Source organism: Oryzias melastigma, linkage group LG12, assembly GCF_002922805.2.
Source record: "Oryzias melastigma strain HK-1 linkage group LG12, ASM292280v2, whole genome shotgun sequence".
Classification (NCBI taxonomy): domain Eukaryota; kingdom Metazoa; phylum Chordata; class Actinopteri; order Beloniformes; family Adrianichthyidae; genus Oryzias; species Oryzias melastigma.
In genome coordinates this window covers 22016903-22044864 of record NC_050523.1, presented here as the reverse complement: position 1 = coordinate 22044864, position 27962 = coordinate 22016903, and the positions used below count along the sequence as shown (strand labels likewise).

General features: G+C 39.1%; 1 protein-coding gene and 1 long non-coding RNA gene across 2 annotated transcripts; one reads left to right on the top strand and one right to left on the bottom strand.

Annotated features, from left to right (window-relative positions):
- Positions 1–11: 11 nt before the first annotated feature.
- On the bottom strand, positions 12–4639 carry LOC118599431. The gene is made up of 3 exons (XR_004948770.1): positions 4521–4639; positions 3063–3110; positions 12–824 (listed from the first exon to the last, which is right to left on the bottom strand). It is a non-coding gene; the product is annotated as an uncharacterized LOC118599431 (long non-coding RNA).
- On the top strand, positions 3751–22125 carry LOC112163120 (LIM homeobox transcription factor 1-beta; the record flags this gene model as incomplete). Its single annotated transcript, XM_024299291.2, is given in 7 exon segments — positions 3751–4261; positions 4626–4812; positions 13784–14013; positions 15636–15811; positions 16860–16937; positions 19416–19482; positions 22051–22125. Coding segments are annotated over 7 exon segments (1279 nt in total), but the record flags the coding sequence as incomplete, so codon positions are not given.
- Between the last annotated feature and the right edge of the window lie 5837 nt (positions 22126–27962).

Here is a 27962-nt window from a genome sequence, read left to right as displayed (position 1 = left end):
ATTTTTCAAATGATGGAGGGCACATATAAGCAAAATTAGGATTACAATTTTATATTATTTTGTAAAATTATAAAATTAGGAGCAGACAAAATAATGCAGATGGAAAAAAAGAGCGATTTTCTTATTAATCATCTGCTATGTATGTGTATGCTTTGGATTTTTGGTGCTGGTTGGTGATTTTTTTTGGCGATGATGGTCTGAATATGCTTGGATTTTTGGTATTGATGTGGATAATTTCTTTCTTGATAATAATCGTCCGAGTATATTTAGATTTTTGGTATTAATTAATATAAATGACTTGTCTGTGGATGTTAGAAATTGATTATATCACTGATCTTAAAGATTCTTAATAACTCAAATCTATGATTGTAGGGCATAAATAATTGATATTGAGTCCTGAACTGGATATTGATAATTCATAAAAAGAAAATGGTATGGGGGCTTGCTTATTCCGGACCATCACTCCTGACACAATTTCTAATAAGCTACTGCCACTCTACAGAAACTACGACAGATTTGTTGTCTCCACGTTTAACTCAGGTTTATGTGTTCTTTTTTCCACCACATTCGTTGGTGGTGGTTTCTCAGAGTGTTGCCTAATTTCCCAACACACAAAGTGTCTGAAGCAGTCATTAAACAGCATTAACAGAGACGTCAGCTGCTGCTCGTTTCCTGTGAAACCATCTTACATCTCTTTCTGGTTGACGCCACTTGTTTGATTTTTCAAAATAAGAGGCGTCAATGTGTGCTGCAGGTTTTCTCCAAGACGTCATGAAGTTCTTTTATCCCCCTGAGCTCCGGCTTCAAGGCACATTCAGTGACATCTGTTGGTAAAAAGGATCAAACGTGTCATTTTTCCATGCAGTGGTTTCATTAACCGCACCAAAGCGCGACTTTCATTTGACTGTGAAGGTGCCACACTGTCCATTAATCTTAACTTTAATTAAATCAAACTGTGAAGGACAACACAGGAAAAATAAGTCTCAATAGCGAATATTTCTGAAAGGACGATCCACTCAAAGGAAGTAAGAATCATGCAGCTTTAGTGCAGAAAGTTCTGCTAGTAGTCTCTGTGTATTCTCTTGCAGTGGAGAAAATCCCAACAGGAAAGCTGCTTTCATTTACAAGAAGGTCAGAAAATAACCAGAAAGGACCCCTGATCTCATTTAGGCAACTTTCAAAACTCGCGTTCATGGATAACGCACACTTTCAAGACCCGTTTGGGTTTTCATGACACATAACCAATGAATGCAGGTTGAATGTTAAACCAGGTTGAACTTTGACCAATCAGGGACTTGGATTTGGTAGTAACGCATGGATAGCGTCCCTTTTTATTCACGGAAGTGCCAACCGTTTGAAACTGATCATGAATGAGAAATTACTGGTTATAATTGTAGTTTGTTTTCCAGCCAGTCTTTTATATATCACAATAGAAACGTGAGAGAAAAAGCTTGGAACAAGATTAAGATTTGTATCACTTTACTGTGTGAATGCTTCATAACCACTCACACTATAGTGATTCTCCTGCTCCTATCTGCAAGTTTTTTGGCACGTAAAAACTGAAATCACACTTCCAGCTATTTCGGCAATCAAAGGATTCAGCTCATTCAGGACATTAGTATTTTTGGTATTCATATAGTTTTTGAAATATTGAGCAAAATATGCCCCATAGGAAATGAAGGAGATGCACGCACGCTTAGATTTCTTGTTCAAGTGAATTCAACAATCGGCATGTGCTAGCATGAAATCAGTTAGGAGCTCCAGCTAGTGCTGCTGCTGGTTCAATGCAGATCATGTTTTATTTTATTTTTTTACATGGGCTTATCAAAGTGTGTGTCTCGCTAGCATGCCTGGGAGGGATAAGGGGTGTTGGTGGTGTGTGTGAGTGTGGCGGGGTTAAGCAGCTCAGCACAATAAGCCACGCCCACACAGAGGAAATTTCGGAAAAGGAGGCTTCAGATCAACATGAAAATGGCTTTTTAAGGCATTTAGGATGTGGATTTTTTGTTAAAAACTTCACAGTCCTAATTAAAACCCCACTGGGAATGTTTAAAGACAAAAAAATTGTCGTAAGGGGACTTCAAGCATCTTTAGCGACTACTTTCAACGGAAAGCATTCAAACTAGCATTATCGCAGGTAATGCAACTTCTCTAGTTTCACAATTAGCTTATTCCATCTGTAGTTGGTGGACATGTAAACAGTAGAAAAAGAAGAAGAAAACAAAAAGAAGCCCCTCCCTACTTTTCTATTGAGAAAACAATGCACGTTTAAGAAGCCGCGCTTAGGGCTTTCTTGAATGCGTGTCACAGCTTAACTCTCTTCCTGCTGGTTTAATCACAACTTCCGCTTGATGAAAGCTAAATGTTGTCAACTTAAGCAACACTATGAACACCTTCTTTCAATAATTCACAAAAAGCACAACTTCATCCATTTTCCAAAACCTGCTTATTCTCTTTCGGTGTCCCATGGTTGCTGGAGCCTATCCCAGCCACTGTTCGGCGATGGCGGAGTTCATCCTAGATTGGCTGTTTTTCTTTGCCTCTCCCCTTCTGAGTTCCTCTCACATGTTTAACTTCTTTCCATGTTTCTGTTTCTTACATTTTCAGTCTCATTTTATGAACTAACCAATCAGATGCCTCAATAAAAGCACATGGTCTCGGTTCGAACATTTGATTGACAGATTCTTCTGAGTTCGCTTTCAGTGGAAAGGGTGTGGCCTTCTAACACGCTCACTTCTGATTAGAGAGAGTAATTTCTGTAGAAATGTAGACCAAGACCAATGACTGGTTCCAACATGGCAACATATCATGGAGAAATGGCAACTGAATTATTTTTATTTGGTTGGAACCAAAAGTAAGTCTTGTTCTTTGGCTGATGTCCCACTTGCTCAGTCCAGTTCTCTTTACACAGTCAATGTTTACAACCTAATCCTGATGTGACTGACAGGAAAAACAGAACATGACAAAAAAAAATCAAAGTAACTCTCACCAACAAATTTTGAATTGTAAAAGATATTGGGAGGTCTTTACCCTAGAAACCAAACATTTTTGTTCAAAATTACCTGCGTTTTAATTTGTTAAAGTTATCACGAAGCTCCAGCATAAGGTACCTGTGGATTCAAACAGTTGCATTCATTAAAACATTTATCTTTAAACAGTTTTAATAACATGGTTATTAAACTCATTTGTGCTAAAACTCAATATGTGAAATTTAAGCATTACTCAAAGGGAAAAATGAATTCATTTCTTGACGCAACAGTTTACAGCTGGACAGTCAGAGCAGGCTTTCATGGTGATTATATGACACTACTTAAAAAGAGATATTGAGGAGTGAACAATAAACAAATAAGGAAAGATATGAAGAACTCATTTTAAAGTGATCTTAAAGAGTGTGAATGTAAACATTTTAATGCATACAATCAAAAACATCTGAGAATAAGTGAGTCTTTATTTAACCTGGAAACCGTTTTAGCTGATCTAAGGATTTCTGGAAGCCTGCTGCAGATCTGTGGAGCATAGAAGCTGACTTCAGATTCTTCATGTTTGGTTTGGACTCTAGAAACTGACTTTAGACTGGATCCAGATGAGCAGAGATATGTACGTACGGGGTCAGGAGGTCATCATGAATTTTGTTTGAAATCATAATGTAAAGCTTTTAAGACACAATGGAGTCTAGAATGACTGAAAGAGAACATTTTTGCTCCCTCCAAGAATCAGGCTCAGAATGGTGGTTGTGTATGAAAACACCTGTGTGATGAGACGGATGGAAGGTCTTTCAAACCCAAAAATAAACTCATGTGCTGTGTGATCCATGTGGGATTTATGGATAAAATTTACAATATAAAATGTATTTTTTTAAGCAAACATGGAGAGGTGAAGCCTCAGCTCGCGGGGGGAGGTCGGTCTCCGGTGTACAGCAGGGGGGTGGGTCTCTGTCTGCTGCACTCAGGCTCAGCCTCGTCACACCCAGGCCGGCCGCGCCCGCCCGCCCGGTCTGCTTCTCCTCCGGACCCCCGGCGGCTCCCGCAGGTCTTTGTCAGAGGCTGCGGGAACTTGGCTCCTCCGAACACCTCCTCCACCTCCGCCCTCTGCCTTCGCTCCGCAGGCTGGCCCGGTATGGACTCCGCAACAAGTGTGCCGCGTTCTGAGGCGCGCGGGTCAGAAGGCGACCAGCCTCCCTGCGCGCGTGCAGACACGCCAGCTCACGTGCGCTCACAGGACGGGGTTCGCGCAGACGCCGAGTCTTTGCGCATCACGATCGGTGAGTTTGCGGCGCTCGACCGCTTCCTTTAAATCGTTTATTTATCCCTCCGCCGTTTCAAATAGAATTTTTCTTTACATGTTTAGGCCATAAAAAATAAAATGTTCTCTGTTAACTTACGAAATTATTCAGAAAAATAAAATTTAGTATTAATCTGATCTGTTTTAACAAAATTCTTAAAGGAACACTCCCGCCCAATAAATAAACAAGTTAATTGTAAATTTGCGTAAGGGCCTTGTTTTCGTATAGCCTAGCTTACCTGTTGGTAGGCGCGCGACAGTTAAGTAGTCTTCTTCGTCTGTGTTTTTCTTTGTGCCCGCATCCGTTCTGTCGTGACCCGTACCTCCCTCCCGGTTTGTGGCAGGCGGCGGCGCTCCCCCGCGGGCCGTGTGTCGCGGCTGCGACCGCATCATCTGCGACCGTTTCCTGCTGTGGGTGAACGGCGCGTGCTGGCACGAGGCGTGCCTACGGTGTGCCGCGTGCCGGCAGCCGCTCGCCACCACCTGCTACGTCAACGACACCAAGCTCTACTGCAGGAGAGACTACCGCCGGTAAGAGAGGCGCGGAGGCGGCGGGCCTACGGCGGCCCGCAGGCCGGCGCCGGTACTTAAACGCCAAAAGATCCTTTTGGTTACGTTTCTTAAACAGCAGCAAATTAAGTCCCAGTTTGCTGTTTATGAAAAAATATGGTTTTGTAGCTATTAATTTACTTATTAAAAAAAAAAAAAATTAAAATATTTTGTTAAATTAAAAATATCAAAAATAATTTACTTTAGACATCAGCACAAAAAATCCTTTCAAAATAAAACCCACCCCATGTCAACTAAATAACCTATTGTTTTTAAAGCATTTGTATTTTCTTTGAAACCTATAAGCCACAATAGAGAGACAAAAGAGCCGCACGTGACTCCGGAGTCTTACTTCAAAACGAAAAGGTATTTTTTTCAACAGGGACTTGAAAAGAAAATAATATATACATATACGTGGACAAACGAGTAGGTTTCTTTTCTCTATTTAAATTTTTTAATTTATATTCACAATTATTTTAAATTGATTTAATTACTCCAGAAATCTTACTGTAAATGTGGCGCGTGCGTAACCGGATGTCTTGCCAAAGCAGTTCACGAGGCGCACAGGTGCGGGTGATTAGGCTAAATAAAACACACCTGTCAGTCACTATAGCAGGTTACTTCCTTTGTTAAATTATTTTTTAGAGTAATTGTATTGGTACAGTTTTCTTCTGTGGTTTGCTTATTTTTCTTTTTTTTTTTAATGTACCAATTATTTTTTATAGATTTTATTTTTCTTAGATTTTTGGGGGTGTATGTGTCAAGAATTTCAGGGATATGCCAACATTTTTTAAGCAATTAAGCCAATTAAATTAAAGTAATTCACCCCCAAAATAACATTACTAAAATAACATTCAGCCTCTTTAAATTAAATGTATTTGAACTAATATTGTTTGCTAAAATAGAATCAGAATAGTGTTGAACTTGACCTTGGTGTAGGAGTCTGAGCGCTGCTGCCTGTGTTGCCCTGAGCTCTGGCTCCACCATCAGGCTCCATCTTCCCTGTGTTCAGTCTCCCTCAGTGCTGCTGAGACGTCTGTGTCAGGCAGATCCTTTGTTTAGCTGCACTGAGGGGTCCTGTTGTTTAGGGTCTGTTGATATGCAATGAAGGCACCTGTCAGCTTTCACTTTCAGCACAGATTATTTATATTTTCACATTATAGAATTTATTTATTTTATTGTAGTTTTTTTCACAGAGCCCAAAATCACTAAGATTCTAAAAGTAATTGGGGAAAAAAAACGTGGGAGCTTGATTAAAAAAAACAAAGTGTTTAAATCTGGTAGCAGAATAAGGTGAATGAGACTTCTAATGTTTTATTCTTAATCAGTCAAAATAGAGTTCTCTCAACTGTCGTTTTCAAAGCATTTAAACTCCATCTTGTTCAAAATGAACAGCGTTGAAAATAATCCAAATTTGATTGTTTTTAACCGCAGGTCTAACTTTTGGCAGGATTGTTTTTTTAAAAAAAAAAATCATAAATTGGGTTAAAATGAAACCACTATACATATAACCCAAAAATAGTATTGCTACAAAAAGTAACCCAAAAATATGTCATAATGAATATCCAAAGAATTGGGTTGAATAAATAACCCAAGGGTTTTCAGGGTTTCAAACTCCATAAAATCAGCATACTTGAATGTTGTACCTGTTATAATGTTGCACATCTGAAATATCCCTTATGCAGTACAATGTTCAGTTTAGCCAGACTTAAGTGATATTTGAAAATCTACCTTCAAAAGCAAATTGATGCATTTAAACATGATAGCAAATGCACTGGTTAAACTTTCTGTCCAGGCTACAAGAAATGTGTTTTGTGACCGTTTTAATCATCAGACTTTTGCTGGTAACAACACTAATGTCTGTAAAATGACTCCAAAAATAGAAAAATGCAGCCCACATTCAATGAATATTTGTGAACTTTAAATAGATCAATGATCCTTTTATATGTGCATCCATCAAAACTGTAGTGTTACTGTTTTTGGGAAAAAAAGGCAGCAGCTCTTAACCTACATTTCATTCTCAGTGTAATTTAGTAAACAATAAATACTATCCAAATTTTAACAGGTTTACAGACAGTTTTTAGTCTTATTATAAATGCAAAATGTGCCTAAATTGTAACTGGTGTTGAGTGTAAAGCTCCTGATATTTCTGTCAGTCTGGGTCCTACAGCATGACAGACTCCAGGCTCTCCTCTCTTTTAATCTGCTTTTTATTATGTTCGGCTTTTATCTGCTGCTCTGTTGTCTTCGGGTTGTGTACAGCCCTCTACCCATGTCTCTCCCCTGCTTTTGTGACATAGCCACACCTGGCTGTCCTCTCAAAGCCGGACATTGATCCACTGTCATTTTCCAGCTTGTAAATGGATAAAGAGTTAAATGCTATGCCCTATAGTCTTTTAAGATTCTTTTACATTGTGTTGTAGAGTAGGCTCCGTAGGTTAAAGCAGCTCATTGTGGCCCTGTGTCAGAGAAGTCCAGGTCCATGTCTGCATCTTCGGCTTCAGCCATGTCGTTTCCAGACCTGCTTTGAAACTGTTTGACTTTGCAGTCTAACACTTGATGTATCCACACATTTAAGGAAAAAACAACTTAAATTGATCCTAAAATAAAATGTGTGGCAATGAGGAAAACAATGACTTTCTCTTTAGCAGAGTTTATTTATCCTGTATGAATCTATTAAACACATTTTGTCCTTCATTATGTGAGTCTTCGCTCTCTAATACTACATGGGGTCTTAGACATATTTGTATAAGAAATGATCTATTTTATATTGAAATCCCCCCACTAAGAACAGCCAGTGTGTCCTCCTATGTGTCTAAATATTAAAACAGGTCTTAAAATGTTTTTTGGAGCTCATATTTGGGAAAAAAAATGTATTTTTATTCTCAAACAAAGTTTACACACATTGTATATTCTTTAATTATTTAATTTCTGTCATTCATTTTTTTTCATTCATTCACTCATGAATTAATTAATTTCTGTCATCAAATAAAATGCATATTTTGTTTGGAATTTGAACTCTTCCTCTGGATTTAGCATCTTCTGCATAAATGTCACATCATCTTTGATTTAAATAAATATGACACGTTTGTCTGGATTACTATTTTCATTAGCATTTAAGGCATAATGTTAATACATATTTCAGTCACGACATGCATTTGAGATGACAGACCTCTAAAAGCCTTTTATTATGTTCCTGCCCTTAGATAACAAGCCCACAAATGACATACTTCCACCCAAAACACAAGCGTCTGCCTTACAGGATGAAGATTTCATGGGTTGAACAACAGACAAGATGGAACAAAAACATTTAAACCTGTATTCTGATTTACTTTGTAGCCTGGAAAGTGTAGACCAAAAACTAACTAACAAAAAAACACAAAAAGATAAATGTTCTCCTTCATTCCTCTCCATCCTTAAGGATTAGGTCCATAAAAATAGTCAGATATCACACCGTATGATTAGCCTTTTCCTCAACCCCATCTTTCAGTGTGGTTGGGTATGCCAGTCAATATTTTACATTGCGATACTGTAGCTTTCGCCCCACTTATGTTAGAACCTTTTTTTTCTGTGTCAAGGATCCGGCACCCCCGCGACCCCGAAAGGGAAAAAGCGGACAAGACAATGGATGGATGGAAGTCTTTAGTCGTATCAGGAAACCCCAACGCGCAGAAACCTTTCCTTTCAAATCCTCATTTCTCTTTAGGCTCTACAGCAAATGGATCTCCTGCTGACTGTTTCAGGAAACGATAAGCTAAGATCTTGGAGGTCGACCTGTTGGGCAGCAGCTCTTAACTTTGGAGGATTTATTAAACCTCAGACTTCACCTGATTACCCCAAACCCCTTGGCCAACATCAGAAAATAAAAGTTAAACATTAAATAATAGCATAAAACTTAAAATAATAGCATAAAAAGTTGTAAGTAACAACAGAGTACCATCAAAAGTCTACTTCTTTCATATAATAGTCTACATATTGCACAAAAAATTCACTTATTGCTCAAGAAAAATCTACTTTAAAAAAAAAAAAAATTAATTATTAGCTATTGCACAGTAAGTCTGTTCAGCAGCCGTTTCTTGCATGTTTTATGTTTTGTTGAGTGGTGATGGTTGTAGGATAGAAGCTGTTTCAGGTTCTGATTGCTCTGTAACTGAAGGTAACAGTTGGAACAGAGAGTGACCAGGATGTGATGTGTCCCTGTCCCTTCTTGAGACAGCGGGAGTTGGTAGTTCAGGTAGAGAGGGAGATGACTGAGTCTATGACCCTTTGGAGGACTTTCTTCTGAAGTCATTCATCTTTTTATGCTTTAATAAGGAGATATGTTAAAAGTGTGATTGAAAGATTTAATGGTGAAACGGGAATTTGTGCATAGAAGAATCCGTAGTCTTTGGCGGTTAGCCTCTGGGACGGAGGCATCTTGAATGCTGGCGATGACCTAACTGTGACAAACTCTTTAAAATAAACTATCTGTGTTTCAATATTTGGTTCATTGAAACCGTAATAGTGGTCCTGCCTCACATCCCTCTCTTAAGGAAAATGAATTCTGAGGTGACTTTTAAAATATTTTAAGCATCTGCCACTTTAGAAGACTGTGTACACGTTTGTTTTATAACTTCAAGATCTGATTTGTGAAGAAGTGATCTCTCTTTTCCATCAGCCAGGCTTTAGAGCACTTGTGGGGGGTCTTCTCTCCAAGGAAGTCTTGACCCCTGGCCCTGGGTCCTTTACTTCCACTCTGCTCCGACAGCTTAACAAGCAAAAAGAGGAGCAGGATTAAGGCGGATTAGAGGGCTGGGGAAGAAATGGAGCCGTAAAACCGACTTTTTGTATTTCTGCACTGTTCTCTTGTTTGTTCTCCCTCTTCAGGGAGCTGAATGATCTGAAGAAGGAGGCTGGTAAAGTGGGCAGTGGCTTCGGGTAGCAGCTTGTTGGAGTTTTAATTAGTGTGAGTAATCAAAAGATGCTTGTGAATGAAGTAGAGGGAAATAAAAGCAGGCTTCAGAGAGTGGGCTCTGCTGTTTGCTCAGCCAGAGCTCAAGAAGTCAGAGGAAAGCCTGGAGGCTCTCTGGACTACAGCAGAAAACCCTCGCCATCAAGCAGACACTTCAACTATTCAGTTATAATTTGGTACTCTGGACGAACAAGCAAAAAAATAGTTATCTGTGTGTTAAAAAGAACATTTTCAACGTATTTATTTCACTTCGTCAAAAGTTTGTTTGCATATTCATGCATTCATGATCCACTTTGACAGTCAGCAGATTGTAGGTTCATGTTTCTGCAGACTGTAACGTTCTAACATTTACCTTCAAAAACAGAACGTAGAAAAAAGTTAAAACATCTGATTATATGATTTTTTTCTTTAAATAAGCAAAAAAAAAAAATCTGCTAATGGGTTAAGAAAAATGAACTTAAAAAATTGTAGTCACTAAAACATATTTTCTTAAACTGAGATTATTTTGGTATTGACATATTCTTGATAAGATTATTTTGCTGCAAAATGGATAATAAAACTGTTTATTCTGAAAGCAATGGTCTTTATACTTTAAGATTATGCAGTACACTTACTTCAAATGAGTTGCTAAAGACCATTAATTCACACATTTGTAGAACGGATTCACTTCTAAAATCAGAAAAAAATCTAATTGAAACAATTAGACTATTTAATATAAGAGGTAATGATTTGATACACAATATTTATGTTCTAGAAATTGCTTAAGACGAAAATGATAATAAACCGTTGAGTCTAAATCTTTTAAAAAACGAGTTACTTTGATTATCACTAATCTTAGCACAAGAGAGGCTGCACAGTTGTTATTTGATTTGTATGCTTTAATGCAAAACCTTCCCAGCAACTGTGTTCTTCAATCACTTTCTTTAAAGAAGCTGTTTTACTGTACACTCTGATATTATCAGCTTCCAGCTCAGGGAGTTTTTTTTGTTCCCAGAGGCTGTGCCGTGCCGCTATAGTCACTGATGTCCACTGTAATGCTGTAATGCCAGCCATATGTTGTTTTTTTTTCTTTCCTCGTCCCCAAAGTCATTGTGTAACTTTAAGCTGCGAACAGACAGGCAAAGAGCAGAAACACAAGAAGTGCAAAAGATGGAAAGCAGCTGAACGCTCCTCTGTGTTATCATTCAGAAAGAGGAGAGCAGCTGTCCAAACACTGAGCCCTCTTTCCCCTCTTACAGTTGCATGACCATCAGCTCCTAGCACAGGAACACACAGACTCTGTAGGCCTCGAAATTCAAAGAAGTGAGCGCAGTACGGCCTTCTGAAAGAGCGACGGCCTCCTAACATCCTCAGAGTGTGAGCTGTACATTTTTAATGTCTTAAATGATGATTGGTGTTGGACACCTGAGTGTGGCTTTCAGCTCGGACTGCTGAAAGCAACAAAAATAGATCATTTGTGTCTCTGTTATTGCTATCAGCTGCTCATCTCTTTGATTGCTGGGGTTTAGAAATGGTTCCTTCACGCTGCACCTTTCAAAACTGTCAGATTTTAAAACAAGCTCAGATTTTATGACTTCATGTATACGTCAGACCAGTATTTGGACATATTCCTGTAGGATTAAACCTCCAGGATTGCATCTTGATCTGAAATTAGGTTTTTCAAACCAATTTTGAGGATTTGGATTCAGATTTGATGATCAAATTATCCTTGGGTTTTTCAAACCTTTGGGATTGAATCCTGGATCAGTTTGATCCTGAAAAGGAGGATTGCTACTATCTCATATAAAATATATACTAACATTATGGATTGATTTTCCAATTTTTAAAGTGATCATCCTAAAGCAAGATATCATGAAAAAAATCTGTAGTCTTCCTCATTGTGGGGAAAAGTGTCCCTATTTTCTAGGCTCTCATCTCTGATCCTGTGGGCGGGACAGATCAAGCAGGTCTGAGAAAATTTTAACTGATCCAGCTAAGTTTTGAAATGCCAATTAAAAATCTCTCATCCATGGAGTTGGATCAAGGGATTTGGTAATCTGGATCACTTTGATCTGGATCAAGGGATGTGGTAATCTGGATTTCATTAATCTGGATCAAGGTATTTGGTAACCTGGATCACTTTGATCTGGATCAAGGGATGTGGTAATCTGGATTTCATTAATCTGGATCCCTTTGATCTGGATCAAGGGATGTGGTAATCTGGATTTCATTAATCTGGATCAAGGGATTTAGTAATCTGGATCAATTTAATCTGCCTCAACAAATGTGGTAATCTGGATCACTTCAATCTGGATCAGGGGATTTGGTAATCTGGATCACTTTAATCTGGCTCAAAGATTTGGTAATCTGCATCACTTTAATCTGGCTCAAGGGATTTGGTAATCTGGATCACATTATTATGGATAAGGGCATTTGGTAATCTGGGTCCATTTAATCTGGCTCAACAGATGTGGTAATCTGGATCACTATAATCTGGATCAAGGGATTTGGTAATCAGGATCACTTTAATCTGGCTCAAGGGATTTGGTAATCTGGATCACATTATTATGGATAAAGGCATTTGGTAATCTGGGTCAATTTAATCTGGCTCAACAGATCTGGTAATCTGGATCACTTTAATCTGGATCAAGGGATTTGGTAATCTGGATCACTTTAATCTGGATCAAGGGATTTGGTAATCTGGATCCCTTTAATCTGGATCAAGGGATGTGGTAATCTGAATCACTTTGATCTGGATCAAGGGATGTGGTAATCTGGATCCCTTTGATCTGGATCAAGGGATGTGGTAATCTGAATCGCTTTGATCTGAATCAAGGGATGTGGTAATCTGAATCACTTTGATCTGAATCAAAAGTTTTGAAAAACCAGACCTTCCAGTGTTGGAAGATAAATACATTTTTTTCCTAACGAGGGTAAAAGTATCTGATTGGCAGAAAACTGTTTTTCTTAGCAAGTAAACAGTTGACAGTAAACAGGAAATGTAACTTTTACTGGAATGCAAATTATAAGTTAAGTATAGGAGAGAAAAATGAGTTTTGTCAAGTAATTTAGACTTTGAAATATGAAATATAAAATATGCCTGTACTCTAGCTAGTTGTGCCGTTTATCCTAAATATGTTAACACTGCTTAAAATACTTAGAAAAAATATATACTTGAAAGGATTTTACATTTTTTAGAAGGAAAATTTAAGATGAAAAACAAATTTAGGTTAAACTACTTTCAAGCTACTCCTGTGTCAGCTGTCCTGATGTTAAATGTTTTAGTCAACCTGACACAGAGCAACATCTGGGAACTACCATACATTCACATAGTTAACTGTTTAGATATCTGATAACTAAGCCTCACTTCTTGTCTGTTTCTTGTTATGGTTTTAGCTGCTAAATCCATTTTTGTATAATGAGATAACCAGGGAAATTTAAAACAAACTCCAATCTTTCCTGTTGTATCTCTGGACTCGCACTGGTGCGGACGCCGGAGTCGTTACGTACGTTATAAAGTACGTGAGGAACTCGGACTGCATCCAGTCCGGTCCGACCTCTGCGATCTGACCTCTCTGGCGCTCCGTATCTGTTTCGTCGGCTTAAAATTTTTGCCGGACGCCAGAACCGAGTCGGAGCACTTTTTGTGAAGTCAGATATGTTCATTTAAGCCTATGTATTAATACAAGTTCTGTGTTTATCCATTGTATGAACACGAGTGTTGTGAATATAATCCAAAATCCCAGCAGAAGTAGGGTTTGTTCTTCCTTCATAACTGTCTTTTTTGATAATAAATCAATGAAACCCTCAACGACTGTGATGTTAAACCCAACTTAACAAAGTCTGATTACTTTACAATGAATAAAGTCTTAGAAATCTCAGTCTCAAAGGAGAAACGGGTGTGTGTCAAACCCAAGATCCTACTCCTTATGCTTTATCACTGCTATCGGTGGGTTACCTTAATATTTAAAGCTGTACTGCTCTTCAGGTTTTGACAATTTCTCCATTTTCTGTTCTTCTCAGGTTATTTTCAGTGAAGTGCAGCGGCTGTCTGGAGAGAATAGCGGCCACAGACTTGGTAATGCGAGCTCTGGAGAGAGTTTACCATCTAAGCTGCTTCTGCTGCTGCATCTGCGAGCACCAACTGTGCAAAGGAGACGAGTTTGTTCTGAAGGAGGGTCAGCTGTTCTGCAAGCAAGACTACGAGAAGGAGAGGAACCTCAGCAGCATCAGTGGAGATAACTCAGACTCAGGTTTGAGTTAAAGACCCACTCCCATCATCTTCTCTATCTTAAAATCAATCTGTGGTCTTTTTACCAGGGCTGTGCATCGTTGATAAGGTGGCGATTCAATTCGATTCATGAATCGAACCACGATTCTTACTTTTTAATATAATGTTTGTTTCTGTGTCTGTATTTTTACTGGATGTATGAAAATTTAAATATTTCTATTAAATCACCATCATTTCTACCTTTATGAAAAACAGGAGATCAGAATCATCAAAACTGATTTTAAATTATTTAAAAAAAAAACGCACACAAAGATTTAGATTGAAAGAAATGTTGTTTGCGGGCTGCACGGTGGCGCAAGTGGTTAGCGCTCTCGCCTCACAGCGAAAAGGCCCCGGTTCGAAACCCGGCTGGGACCTTTCTGTGTGGAGTTTGCATGTTCTCCCCGTGCATGCGTGGGTTTTCACCGGGGACTCCGGCTTCCTCCCACCGTCCAAAAACATGCTTCCTAGGTCAATTGGTGACTCTAAATTGTCCCTAGGTGTGAATGTGAGAGTGAATGTGTGTGTGATTGAGGCCCTGAGACAGACTGGCGACCTGTCCAAGGTGTACCCCGCCTTCGCCCATCAGTAGCCGGGATAGGCTCCGGCACCCCGCGACCCCGAAAGGGACGAAGCGGTCAGGAAGATGGATGGATGGATGGATGAAATGTTGTTTGCCATTTTATTTTATTTTATTTTTTGTCAACTTTCTGTTTAAGTTCAGCAGTAATATAAACGACATAAAAAGCATAAAAATTCATTCTTGTTTTCGATCATTTAACAACAAAACCAGAGAATGTTCTCCTCAGTTTCCTATCCTCAAAGTTCTTCAACATTTTACGTTCTAAGCATTACATATTGGTGCAGAGCCCGTATGAGAAAAATGTCTCTTTTCCGCGGCAGAATCAGCTGATTGATTACATCCGCCTTTCAGCAGCATGAGGCTGTGTTTTTCCCCTTCAGAATAAGCTAGAGTTACATTAATTGCATCAACTGTTGAAGAGTTATCTTAACCAAAATAAAGTTTTAGCTCCAGTGTTAAAGCAAAGTAATGTTTTCAGAAGTTATGTCAGTGAACGGAACTTCAGTCTCAGTTTCTGAACGGAAAAAGGCTTTTGCTCGTCTTATTTTGAAAACTGGAAACCTCACCTGCATGAAGATGTGTTTACTTATGGTGGCAGTAACACAGCTCTTTTGGCTTTGTTTTAGTTTGTAAACTTAAAATCCTACATTAATCTGCATTTCAGAGCAAAAAGACATCGTCCCCAGATGATATTTTCCTACACTCTACTATATTTATAAAGATCGCAAATCAGCGATCTTGGATGTCACGAATATTTGTACCTCTGAGTTGTGGGCGGGGCTGTTGGCGTGGAGTAGGCCCACCCCCACTTCCCATCACCCATCAACAATTTGGAAAAAAAATACTCAGAAATGTAATATTGAGCTTAATATATGTCTACCATCATAAAAAAAAATGCTACAAGAACGTGTTAGAAACTCCCAAAACATTATTTTTATTGGATTGGGTCTTTAAATTAAATCAAATCAAGTGGCATTTAAAAAGAGAACTGTGTCAAATGACTTTTTTGTGTTTGATCACAGATAAGAGTGGAGAGGAAGACTTTGAAACAAAGTCCGAACATTCTGTCACAGCAGTGAAAGGGAGCGATGACGGCAAAAACCTTTACCGACCCAAACGACCTCGGACCATTCTCACCACCCAGCAGAGGAGAGCCTTTAAGGCCTCATTCGAGGTGTCCTCCAAACCTTGCAGGAAGGTAAGCAGAGATAGTATTTTGGGCCTTTTTACTCTGGAACCGGACAGCTGCACGGCAGAACATGCACCTGTATGGGGGTTGACCCGAATGGGTTTTGAGTTGTTTGGGCCTGTGGGGGGTCAAAGAGGAGCGGCTGCATCTTAATGGGAGCTTAGGTGTGTCTTGCAGCTTCTAAGGGCACCTTAAAGGATGTTGTGAAAATGGGAAGGTATGATTGTTGTGCGTTTGGTAAGGTATATTTTGAAAAATCCTAGAAAAATATAATTTGCATGATTTGAAAGGCGCTGTAGAAGCAGTCCCCGATGATTTGCAAAGTGGCAGAAATATTGTTAATACAAACCAGAAAAACACAAAAAATATTCTGAAGAGTAAAAGTCGTCAAGGGCTGCTCATTCCTGGTCCTCCAGATCTACCATCCTGACTGTTTTCCACATCTCCAAGCTCTGCCAGCTGCTGATTAGCTCCATCAATCTGACTGAATGAACACTCCTGATCCAGGTAATCAGCAGATAATGAGATCTGGAAAACAGGTATGATAGATCTGGAGGACCAGGAATGAGCAGCTCTGGTGGAAGATGTGTAAAATTTACACATTTCAGAGATGACATTGTTTTACTTTAAGTCATGCACTATTTTAATTAGGAGTTGTACTACTCATAAATGACCTCTTAAATGTTCTTTTGATAATTATCATCCATAAATGAAAACTCTTTCTAAATGACATCAAAATAAGTGCAAGTCTGCTGCTTGGGGACTTGGTTTGACCTGATTTTGTCATCTTTCACTTGAACATCACTAAAGGGCTTCTTGCACAGTGCACAGGATTTGATGGGGCATTAATAAATACAAATTCCCAACAACATCCCTGCAGCTCACCTACTACACCCTTCTTTACCCTTCTGTGTTGAACAAGTGTTCTCTATGACCTGACACCAGCATGTCTCCAGAACAAAGCATGTTTGCTTTACCATCCATAAGGGCAGTAGTGACTAAGACAAAAGCAACACTTACCCACAAAGAATCATCTTTCTCACTTTTGTCATTGCAGGTGAGAGAGACTTTGGCTGCAGAGACGGGTCTAAGCGTTCGTGTGGTCCAGGTTTGGTTCCAGAACCAGAGAGCAAAGGTTAGCCCAATGTCCCCATCAGAAACCTGTTATATCCTCAGTCCTGTTACCATGACATTGTACAGGGTCAGCTATAATGTCATCAGCCTGAAGTGCTGCTGTGTCTGTTGTCTCCTTATCCTCAGAAAACGAAGCAGCAGTCAGTGTGAGTGTTCTCCATCAAAGAAGAAGCTTTCAAACACGACTTTCTGACCCAACTGGACAGAACTGTAAAGAATTTAAGATTAGCTCCTGTTACAGTTTAGTTGGAATTGTCAAAACATGCTATACTACAGCATGTATATTGTACATTTACTGTTTTTTATTATTAAAAGAGAACTTTTAAACACTTCTATTTCAGCTGAAATTTCACAACAATGGCCTCCTTCAAATGTCATTCTATTTCAGTGTTTACATGCTAACCAGACTTACTGAACCGTGTGGAGGACATTAGGCTTGTGTACCCGTCATTGTAATGTTATGTAAAGGAACACCTACCAGTACACCAGGGGTCCGTTTCAAGAAGTATGTTTAATTAACAAACTCAGAGTACATTGACTCAAAGTTGGCAAACTCAGAATTTTAGTTTCAGAAAAGCTGAAAAGAGTTGATTCAATCAACTCTGAGTGGTTGGACTCAGAATCAGGTGCGAGCGTCGCGACCATAGAGTCAGTTGCCATAGTGATGAACTCGGAGTTCAGTTTAGCCAGCTTCGTGAAACGGGTTTGGTTTAACCCACTTTCACAGGTTTAGGTTACCTCCATTTCTGAAACTGGAAACTCTGAGTTTTCCTTAACTCAGAGTTCACAAACTCAGAGTTTCAACAAAACCTGCATCTTGAAACGGCCCCCACTTCAGATGTTATTTTCACGTCTTTGTTTTCTATTGGGTGACATCAGAGATCTCCAGTCCAGTGTGTGTGTCTGTTGTCTCTTTGATGCACATCCTGACTAATCTTTTCATCTCTTTAAAGATGTTTGAAGTATTTCCCATTTGTTGTTCACACAGAGCGCGATTCACATGTCAGAGGCGTCCAGTTTCAATGTTAAGTCAACAAACAGACGCGATCAGAGGTCCTGTGGTGGGATATGAGTGTTTGGTGCAGCGCGTCAATTGAGTGTCGCATTGTGATTTCGGCGGCGTGTTCATAGTTAAAAAGTCTGAACTTTGGCAAAGAAGACACGTCACATTAACCATGTTAGCTTTGACCCGTCACATGATCAATGGTGCAACCAGCAGGTTGAGTCCAACATGGAAAGGAATCTGATCCTCCTCCTGAACTTGGATTTTTTTCGTGTAATTTTATCATTATTTGTTTTTTCCTCCTTGAACTATTGGAGGTCAGCAAGTCGTCAAACTGGACCACAGATACGGAAGTATCTCTAAAAGATGCAGGTCCTGCAGTAGATGGTGAACCTCACAGACTGATAGTTTCTGAACAATCTGATGAACCCAGACATGGTGACGTGTAGGGGAGTAACGGATCACAGATAATCCGTGTTTTCTCAAAAATATATTTTAAAGCTTTTCAAAAGGCTTTTATCTTCCTGTTTTTTACTTTTTACTGATCTAAAAAATGACCCTAAAACAGTAACACGATCTGAACCGTGAGTTTTGTGATTACCGATGTTTTTCAGAGCTTTTTAAAACAAAGAAGTGCTCTCATTATCATCCGTGTCTTCTGTGCATTGTAAATGAGTCATATGGACTCCGCCATGTTGGAACCAGACAACATCAGTAAGCAGTGATTGGTCCAAGTCGGTTTGAGTCATCGTTTCTGTTGCAACAACTCAATCAGGAGAGAGCTTGTTGGAAGGCCACGCCCCTTCCGCTTGAAAGCAAGCTTGAAGGAATCTGTCAAACGTTTCAGACATTTAACGTGAGACCACATACTTTGATTTGGATAACTTGTTATACAATAAAGCAAAAAACGACAGAGTATTAGATGTTTATTTCTCTATGGAAGTCTGTGGGGTTTTAGCTTCTTGGAGCCAGCAGGTACTTCCTGTTTTGAATGCGAGGGGGGAGGGGTCACTCAGTCCAATACTCATATACAGTCAATGGTCTGGACATCCTAAAAACGTTCTGGTTGGAGAATCTTTTTCCTTTGTCCAGTCCTCCATTCATGGCAGTAATGTGTAAATATGCAAACCTAACTAAATAACACGAACAGTTCTACATTTTAAATATATTATATTGGGAAAGAACATATTTGTTCAGCTACTAGTCTTGGTTTTATTGGCTGTAGTGATTTTGTTGTAAACATGATTAATTTCCAGGAAGTTCTGATGCTCAACAACAAAATGTTTAAGACTTTGAAGGATCCACCTAAACAAGAGCCGTGGTTTACGCCTTTTCTTCTTTATCTGAGTGTCTTAGATATTTGATTTTAAGAAAGCTGACAAGCGAGCAGTCCTGTATGTTTGCTGTGCTGTCACAGCCTCCACAGTCGCAGCCTCCTATTCACACAAAGACGGTCCTGTGCTTATTTACCTACAGATGAAGAAGCTTGCCCGCAGACAGCAGCAACAGCAGGAGCAACATGCCAGCCAAAGGCTCAGCCAAGGTGAGGATTTACCCGTGCAGGCTCTGGTGTGGCAAAAAAAAAATCAGCTTTGATGTGCTTCCAAAGTTTTAAATGTATCCATCGTAAGAGAAGCAGCAGCGATCGCTCAGAGTTGGGTTCTCCATGAATTATTTGAAAAAACAGCTTGAAATATCCCAAGAAATCTGGGCAGAGTAAACAGAGGACAGTCAGTCATTAAACAGTTTTGTAGGGTTTAGAAGGAGCCCCAGGCTTTGAAGCCAGAGCAACATGTCTGTTGTAAATATGAGATTTTCCTATGGCAAAGCCACAAGAAAGCAGAGCCTGGATGCTGTCTGGAGCATGTTTCCCTGTGGGCTTATTGTCACTGTGGTCTCCCAGCAAGTTATGGGCAGACAGTTTAAATAAGTGCCTCACTGCTTTGGCACAGGCTGCCTCTAACTGCTCCAGCGAGTCAATATTGGCAGAGCAGCAGGGTTTATTATTTGTAAAAACTGCTGCTGATAAGCAAATGAGCTGAGCAAACCTGCAAGCTGTAAATGTTAGAAATAAAAGCAGCCTCACGACGGAAACGGGCAACGGGGAGTTCAAATATATCTTCTAATAAAATTCTAGATGGAGTTTGTCACATTTACAAGGTTGATTGAACTGAGAGCTTCAAACAAAACATATGATGGTAGTCATTCTTTGTCCTTGTTTTCATTTTAGTGGCCCAATTCAGGCAGTAAACTATATTTAGATTTAAAAAATATATCTATTATCAATAAAAATGGACAAAAACATCACCTATCCACTCCTACTGTCGGGGGTAATTCATTACAAAGTAACAAATGACTGTAATTTAAATACTTTTTAGAGTAACGTAATGAATTACGGTTCAAATTTCAATAATTAAATTACAGAAACACTCATTACTCACATTTTGATGCAGTGAAACAATTGTTGACCAGTAAAACAAATTAACTAGTCTAAACACTTGACTCTGACAATTTCTCTTAGATGTAGGGCTACCACGATTAGTCGACTATTAAAATAGTTGTCGACTAATTTAATAGTAGAATAGTCGTTACTTTGTATTGTATGGATTTAGAGTGTTGTAAAGTTGAAAGTTATTGTGGCATTATGTTAGCATTTTGGATTGTTTTGGCATTTATTACGTTTTTTTTTTAGGCTATTTGGGAGTTTAGCTAATATTTAAGCTAGATGCTAGCTGTTTTGACTAATTTAAGCTTTTTTGTTTATTTTTTTGTGCTAATTTGTCATTTAACTAATATTATAGCTGGTTATCAGCTTCAGCGTTTTCAGCTATCAGCATCAGCTATTTCAGCGGCCAAATTCAGCTTACACCATTGGAACTAGCATAATCACACTTAAATATCTAGTTTTTACTTGGTCTAAAGCTAATGACGGTTAAGATGTTTGTTTTAACATCCAGTTTGAGTATGACCCAATTAGTCGACTAATCAGAAAAAATAATCGGTGATTAATCTGCCATTAAAATAATCGTTTGTGGCTGCACTAATGAAATGAAACAAAACTGAAATAATTTAAGAAATTAAGTTAGATGCACATGTATGCTGACTCAGAGTAGGAGATTGATCCAAGTTAGATATTCCTGCTTTATTCCCTTGAGAATTAATGTATAAAATTGTTTATTTCAAGCTATCAGGTAATAATATATAAAATAAGATCTTACATAATCAATCACAAGTTAATCGCACGTTTTTATACAAGTGGAAAAAAGTAAAGTAAAGTAACAAGTAGTGAATTGCTTGTCAAATTGGGAAATGAGTAATTTTATTACTAAAGCAATCAATTACTCTTTGAAAGTAATTTACCCAACACTCTCCACACCTTCTTATGTACCTGTTTAGGGTCAAAGGAATGAGGATGTTCATGAGCTCACCTGGTAAAGTGTTTGGTGTAAGGGAGTTGAGTCATGTTATTTCTGTTTTTCTAAATCAGAGGAGATTCTTCAAACAACTGAGATGGATCTCACCGGAAGAGAGCAGAACATACAAAAACCAGAACAGACAGCAGTTCAAATAGATGAAGAGAACTCTGTTATCGGACTGGACTATGAAAACCTAAAAGACTTTGTGTCCAGTTTGATCATCTGTGTCAGATGCCCCCAACTCCAGGCCTCGAGTGTGTCAGTGGCCCTCGAGGCCTGGAGTAGGGGACCTCTGATCTATGCGAGGGCTGGCCAACGACGGTCCTCTCGAACCACAACCCTGATTCCACCCCTGATTGGCTGAACACACCTGGTTTAGGTAGTTAGCATCAAACAGTAAAGGGAGAGTTGAAAGGGTTGGTCAGCCATGATCTATGTACAGTTGTTCTTAAAAATATGAGCGTTCTGTTGATGTTCATTAACTGGAATACATGATGTGGAATTCAGTATTTTCAAGAGGACAGTCTTCAGGAATGTGTAGTAAAAACAATGTAGAAACCTTTAAAACACTAATTAGGACAGAAATTCCCTGTAATTCCTATATTAGACTCTACTGTGTGTTTATATATGCGGGTTTGTGTCAGTGTTTAGTTTCTGTTCCCTACAGTTGAATTTCCTCCTGTTTCTGTGTACAGAAATGATCTCGGGCTGCATGAAAGGTCTCCTCAGCTCCTACTCTGGACCTCTACCTTCAAACCAGCATCTGCTGAGCAAGTACAACACCAACCCCTTTGAGCAAGGTGTCCCTGATCCACTCTTCTTTGGTTTTCTTAAACATTTGTATCGTTTACTAAATATCCTCATAATTAAGCGTCCATTTCCTCTGAAGGTTGATACTGAGATGTTCCATCTCCTAGAGACTCTGGTTCTCTCTGAAAAACATCACTTTTATGTGTGGACTTCATTGTGGTCTGAAAACATTCGAAACAAAACTGTTAATTCTACACACTTTTTTTTTCTATTAAACATTCTTTCAATTTACAAAGATTCACATTCAGTTAAGGGTTATTTTTATTGAGCAATAGGTAACAGAAAACACTACAAGAACAGTGCAACCGGCACATCGACAAACATTAACAAAAAGTAAAAAAATATTAAATGTTCTTGAAGCCTTCAGATTGTGTGTTCTGTTGTTTTATAATAGGATTTAAGGTCCAGATAAAATAAATTAAAATAGGGTTGTGAATTTGACCATTTACATTTGTGAAAATATAATTTCTCAAAAATAATAAACAAATGAATAAGAAAGATTACATTCTTGGGTAAACCATATGAATCAAAATACAATATGTTATCAAAAATATTAGCTCTTTTATTAACATTCAGTTTTTTTTTATTATAAAGTCTTCACCATCACACCAAGATTTTCTGGAGTAAAACCAGTGAAAGAATAAATGAAAAACGTCTGTACTCCAGTGAAAAAGCACAGGATTCATCTGTTAATTTTAAATCTCCTCAATAAATCTTTGACTGGATAAATGTGATCTAATATTTTATATGAAAATAATTGTACTTTATTATGAATACAGTATTTAAAGATAGTGGTTTTGCTTTTCCCCAGTGTAATTAAGCGCTCCATGGTTGAATACTAAAAACAGTTTGCAGCAGGAGCTTCTCCACATTTTAACTACAGTCATGTAGTTTATGTTAGTTGTCCTTAGTGGACACACAGACGCAATTACAAGAAATGTACTCAAGAGTTACATATTATTTAGAATGCTTTTTTAACAGTGCAATAAGTTCTGTGTCCTGATTGGCTGTTGACCTGTGCATGTACGTGCAGTTTGTCAGAGTTACAAACATCATTGTCTTTGTTTTCATTCTATAATCCTGGACTTATTTCTCTATGAAGGTTTGAGAGTTTAAATTAGAGAGAAAAGTGTGTAAATGTTCATGTTTGTCTGAGAAAAATGCAGAGATTTTAAGACATCTATCTGATCGTCCTACTTTGTAGATTTCCTCTATCGGGTCATTTTTATAACATCAGTCTAACAATAAATGAGGGAACACTGAATAGTTAAAATATACTGCTCACAAAAATTAAAGGAACACTTTTTTATTGGGCCTGGCATGACTTGAATTAAACCTGTCTGATCATTTTCTTGTTGGTTAACCATCTGAGGGCCTCGTTAATCAATTTCAGCTGTATTGGTGTTCATGGAATTAACAACAGGTGCACTTCAGTGGCAACAATTAGAAAACCCTCCAAACAGGACTGGTGTTACATGTGGAGGTCATTTCAAGTTTCTCCCTCTTGATCTTTTTTGGCTGGTTTTCCACTCGTGCTGATTTTGGCTTGATAATTATCTCTACTGGCAGTATGAGGAGATTCCTTAACCCTACAGAAGTTGAACAGGTTGTCCAACTTCTCCAGGATGGCACATCCACACGTGCTGCAGCAAGAAGGTTTAATGTGTCTCCCAGCACAATCTCCAGAACATGGAGGAGATTTCAGGAGACTGGTGGTTATTCTGGGAGAGCTGGACAGGGCCGTAGAAGGTCCTCAACCCCTCAGCAGGACCCATACCTGCTCCTTTGTGCAAGGCGGAACAGGCTGAGCACTGCTCGTGCCCTACAGAATGACCTCCAGAGGGCCACTGGTGTGAATGTCTCTACCCAAACAATCAGGAACAGACTTCATGAAGGTGGCCTGAGGGCCCCACGTCCTGTAGTGGGCCCTGTGCTCACTGCCCAGCACCGTGGAGCTCCACTGGCATTTGCTCAAGAACACCAGAATTGGCAAGTCCACCACTGGCGCCCTGTACTTTTCACAGACGAGAGCAGGTTCACCCTGAGCACCTGTGATAGACGTGAAAGAGTCTGGAGAAGACGAGGAGAACGTTATGCTGCCTGCAACGTCGTTCAACATGACAGGTTTGGTGGTGGGTCAGTGATGGTCTGGGGAGGCATATCCATGGAGGGACGCACAGACCTCTACTGCCTAGGAAATGGTGCTCTGACTGCCATAAGGTATCCAGATGAAATCCTTGAACCCATTGTCAGACCCTACGCTGGTGCAGTAGGTCCTGGTTTCCTCCTAATGCACGACAATGCCCGGCCTCACGTGTCAAGAGTATGCAGGCAGTACCTGGAGGATGAAGGAATTGAAACAATTGAATGGCCTTCACCATCCCCTGACTTAAACCCAATAGAACATCTCTGGGACATTATGTTTGGGTCATTAGGCGCCGCCAGGTTGCTCCTCAGACTGTACAACAGCTCAGGGATGCCCTCACACAGATCTGGGAGGAAACCCCAGAAGACACCATCCGTCGTCTCATTAGGAGCATGCCGCCATGTTGTCAAGCATGCATACAAGCTGGTGGGGGCCACACAAGATACTGAAAGGGATTTTGAGTTGTAGAAATGAAGTTTTGGAAAAAAGTGGACTAGCCTGTCGCATCTTCATTTCACTCTGATTTTATGGTGTCTACACAATTGAGCCTCTGTAGGCTGAAAACTTTTATTTCCATTAAACGATTTGGCATCCTTTTGTTACCAAGACATTGCCCTGTCGTTATTTCAGTGGCGGGCCGTGCATTTCACACCTAGGCCTTCAGTAGTGCTCCATCCGAATCAACCCAACCCTCATTAACTATTTTATGGCAATAAAACTTCTACTGCAGGTACAACTGCCACACACACACCAAAAGCATAAAAAATAACCTGATAAAATTTCAATATTATGTAGGGACATAGCAAAATTTTACTCACCAAAAATCCAGATTATTTAAACACAAAATCCATCCTTTCTATCCTCAAGATTTCAATCACTCTGTCATGTAGAATCCGTGCGTTTCGCAGATGGAAAGTGTTCCGTGGCTGTGATAAGCTGGAAAATGTTCTGGTATTCCTGAAGCCTCTTGTGGTCGAGGAGGGAGACAAACATCAGTTTTTGTGATCTTGAAATCAGGTCTGTGTCTGGAAAATAATATTGTCGGTAGTGAGCGCGGGGATTTTGCGCTGCACGCGCCCGTGGTGCGTTCAGGGGCCTCCTAGATTTCAGCTTCACTCCCGCTCAACGGAGTCACGGAACTCCTTTACCCGTGCCAGACAAAACTGTGCCACAACTTTACCCAGAAACTTCATTTTCCACCAAAAATCAGACGATCAGACGCTTTCCACTGGTAACATCTTCAAACCTGACACGCCGCTCCTCGGCACCTGTGTCCGTCACATAATGCAGAACCAGAGCGAGCTGCAAGCTGTCCAATCAAGGCTCGTGAAAATGATGACGTTTCCGTGCGCCTGCTAGCTGGCCTAGCACGTGGTCTACTCCAGATCTGATTGGTTGAAGCAACAGTTTGGTCGACAATTATTTTATGCTACAGGGCCCGCAGAACTGATTGTGAAGGCCTCCGGGCAGATTTCTTTGACCCTAGCAACAAATGGTGCTGCAATGTGATTGGTTAATGCTTAAATAGGAAAATACACGTCTGGAAGCAGCGCAACCAGGGAGACAGCAATGAAAGGACGAAGACAGAGCATTTGGAATTATAGAATACGTATTCACGGAAATAAATAATAATTAATATCAGTCTGTGATTCAGATATTTTTAGGCCAGCAGAGAAGGCCTTGCAGGCCCTGACGGCCCGCCACTGTGTTATTTGTATGGATATCCAGCTTCATACTGAGATCTGATGGATCTAATGTGTTTCTTTAAAGTGCTCCTTTAATTTTTCTGAGCAGCATAGTTTAAATGTATATCTGCAACTTTCTTATTTTTTTAAATGACGTGTATGAACTAAATCCTGATATAACTTATAATAGAAAAAAGCTAAATCAGAATCAGTAATAATCTGCCTCTTAATCCAACTTGATGACACAAAGTGAAGACAAATTAAAAAGAATCACTAAACACTGTTAAAACGAGTAAAAATTGAGATATTTATGATACTTATACTTGTAAATATTGTACTGAATTTATATATTATGGTAGTATTAAAAGGACTTCCATACTATTTGAATAGTCGTAATTTCTTTTAGAAATTAGGTAAAACAATTAGTGAAAAAAGACTTGATCAAAACTCAACATAAGAGCTGGTAAAACTGTTTTCCTGCCTAATTTAATCCCACAGTTTTTCTTTTTTACCAGCAAATTATTTTGACATTTTTATAATTTTAAAAAGTCTTCCTTTTTTAGCTTCATCGGTTTAATGTTTTACTTACTGGATCATCATGGTGGTATGTGAAATAAAACTCAAAACAAGAATTTAAAAGTAGTTGTTAATTCTCGGATCTTTAATTCACTCGTCTATTTATTTAGTTACTTCCTACTATCAAAAGTCGCGGAGAGACTGACGCTGGGCCCGGTTATTGTGAAGTACACTAAACAAAGGGACTTGAATTAGGTCACACTTTGAACCTTTTATTAATGACAAAAAAAGGTAATTAAATCCATTTAGGATGACTCTGGATTATTCTAAGCAAAAGAAAAAAGCAGAAAAAAGCAACAAAAATAATTCTCAGTGCAAAATCACAAGAAAAAAAAGTCTCCACCCACAGCCATGTGACCCACCAGGTGGATTACCTGCTGACCGCAAACAATCCTATAATCAAAAACAAGATGAATTCACCTTTCTACAAGAACAGTTAAACTCATGGCTCCTACACTTCCATAGAAAGAGAAGGTATTATTAGGAAATCAGACTTTAACTCAATCACAAAGATGTTCAAGAAAACTTCTGGGACTTCATTGAGTAAATCTTAGATGAAATATCAAGAAAGAAATCAAAAATTCACAAATCAAACAAAAAAAGTTAACCGCTGCTCCGTTCTGTCTAGCAGCAGCCGGCTCCATCTCCCGTGAGGTGGACAGAGGAACGTCCCTGAAGACTCTGACCGACTGCTTCCGGGATGTCTGTGATTCCGACCTCCTGCAGGGAAGGAGCGGGAACCCCATCACCGGCCTTTACTCCATGCAGAGCTCCTATTTTGTCTCCTGACACTGTTTCATTCATGAGGGATTTCTATCCGTCATCAGACAGCAGATCTGACAATGTCTAAGAAGAGAGAATATGAGGTTTGTTTTCATTTATTAGAAAAAGTTCTTAGTGATGTGATTTCACCACTTTGTAGCAGAATGTGAACAAGTTTACTTTTGTTGTCTAGTTTAATTTGTTAGAAAAGGCATTTATTTTTTTACACCTGCTTTCAGTGGACATTTATTTTCATCTTTCTTAATTAAAGCGTTATTTTACAATGATTTTAAAGTTTATTTATCTTTGTTATTGTTGCAATGTTTTGTTATTTATTTTTTAGAGTATTCATTGCTACAAAATGTTAGGAAGAATTTGAAGCCTTGAGAATCAGATGTTTGTTGTTTTGTCTTTATAATAAATTGCATCAGAAAATATTGTGTTGTTTTTTGTTCTTCTTTAGGATTGTTTTTGGTGAGGTTTCATCTTGCAGTGTGCTACGGTGGCCCTGAATGAAGAATTAAAAAAGCAAAACAAAACAAAAACTAGATTTGCAATTCCTGAAGAAATTGCGTCTGATTGCTGAAAGCAATAGCGCTTTGAAGCATTTTACAGCTGCAAGTGTAAA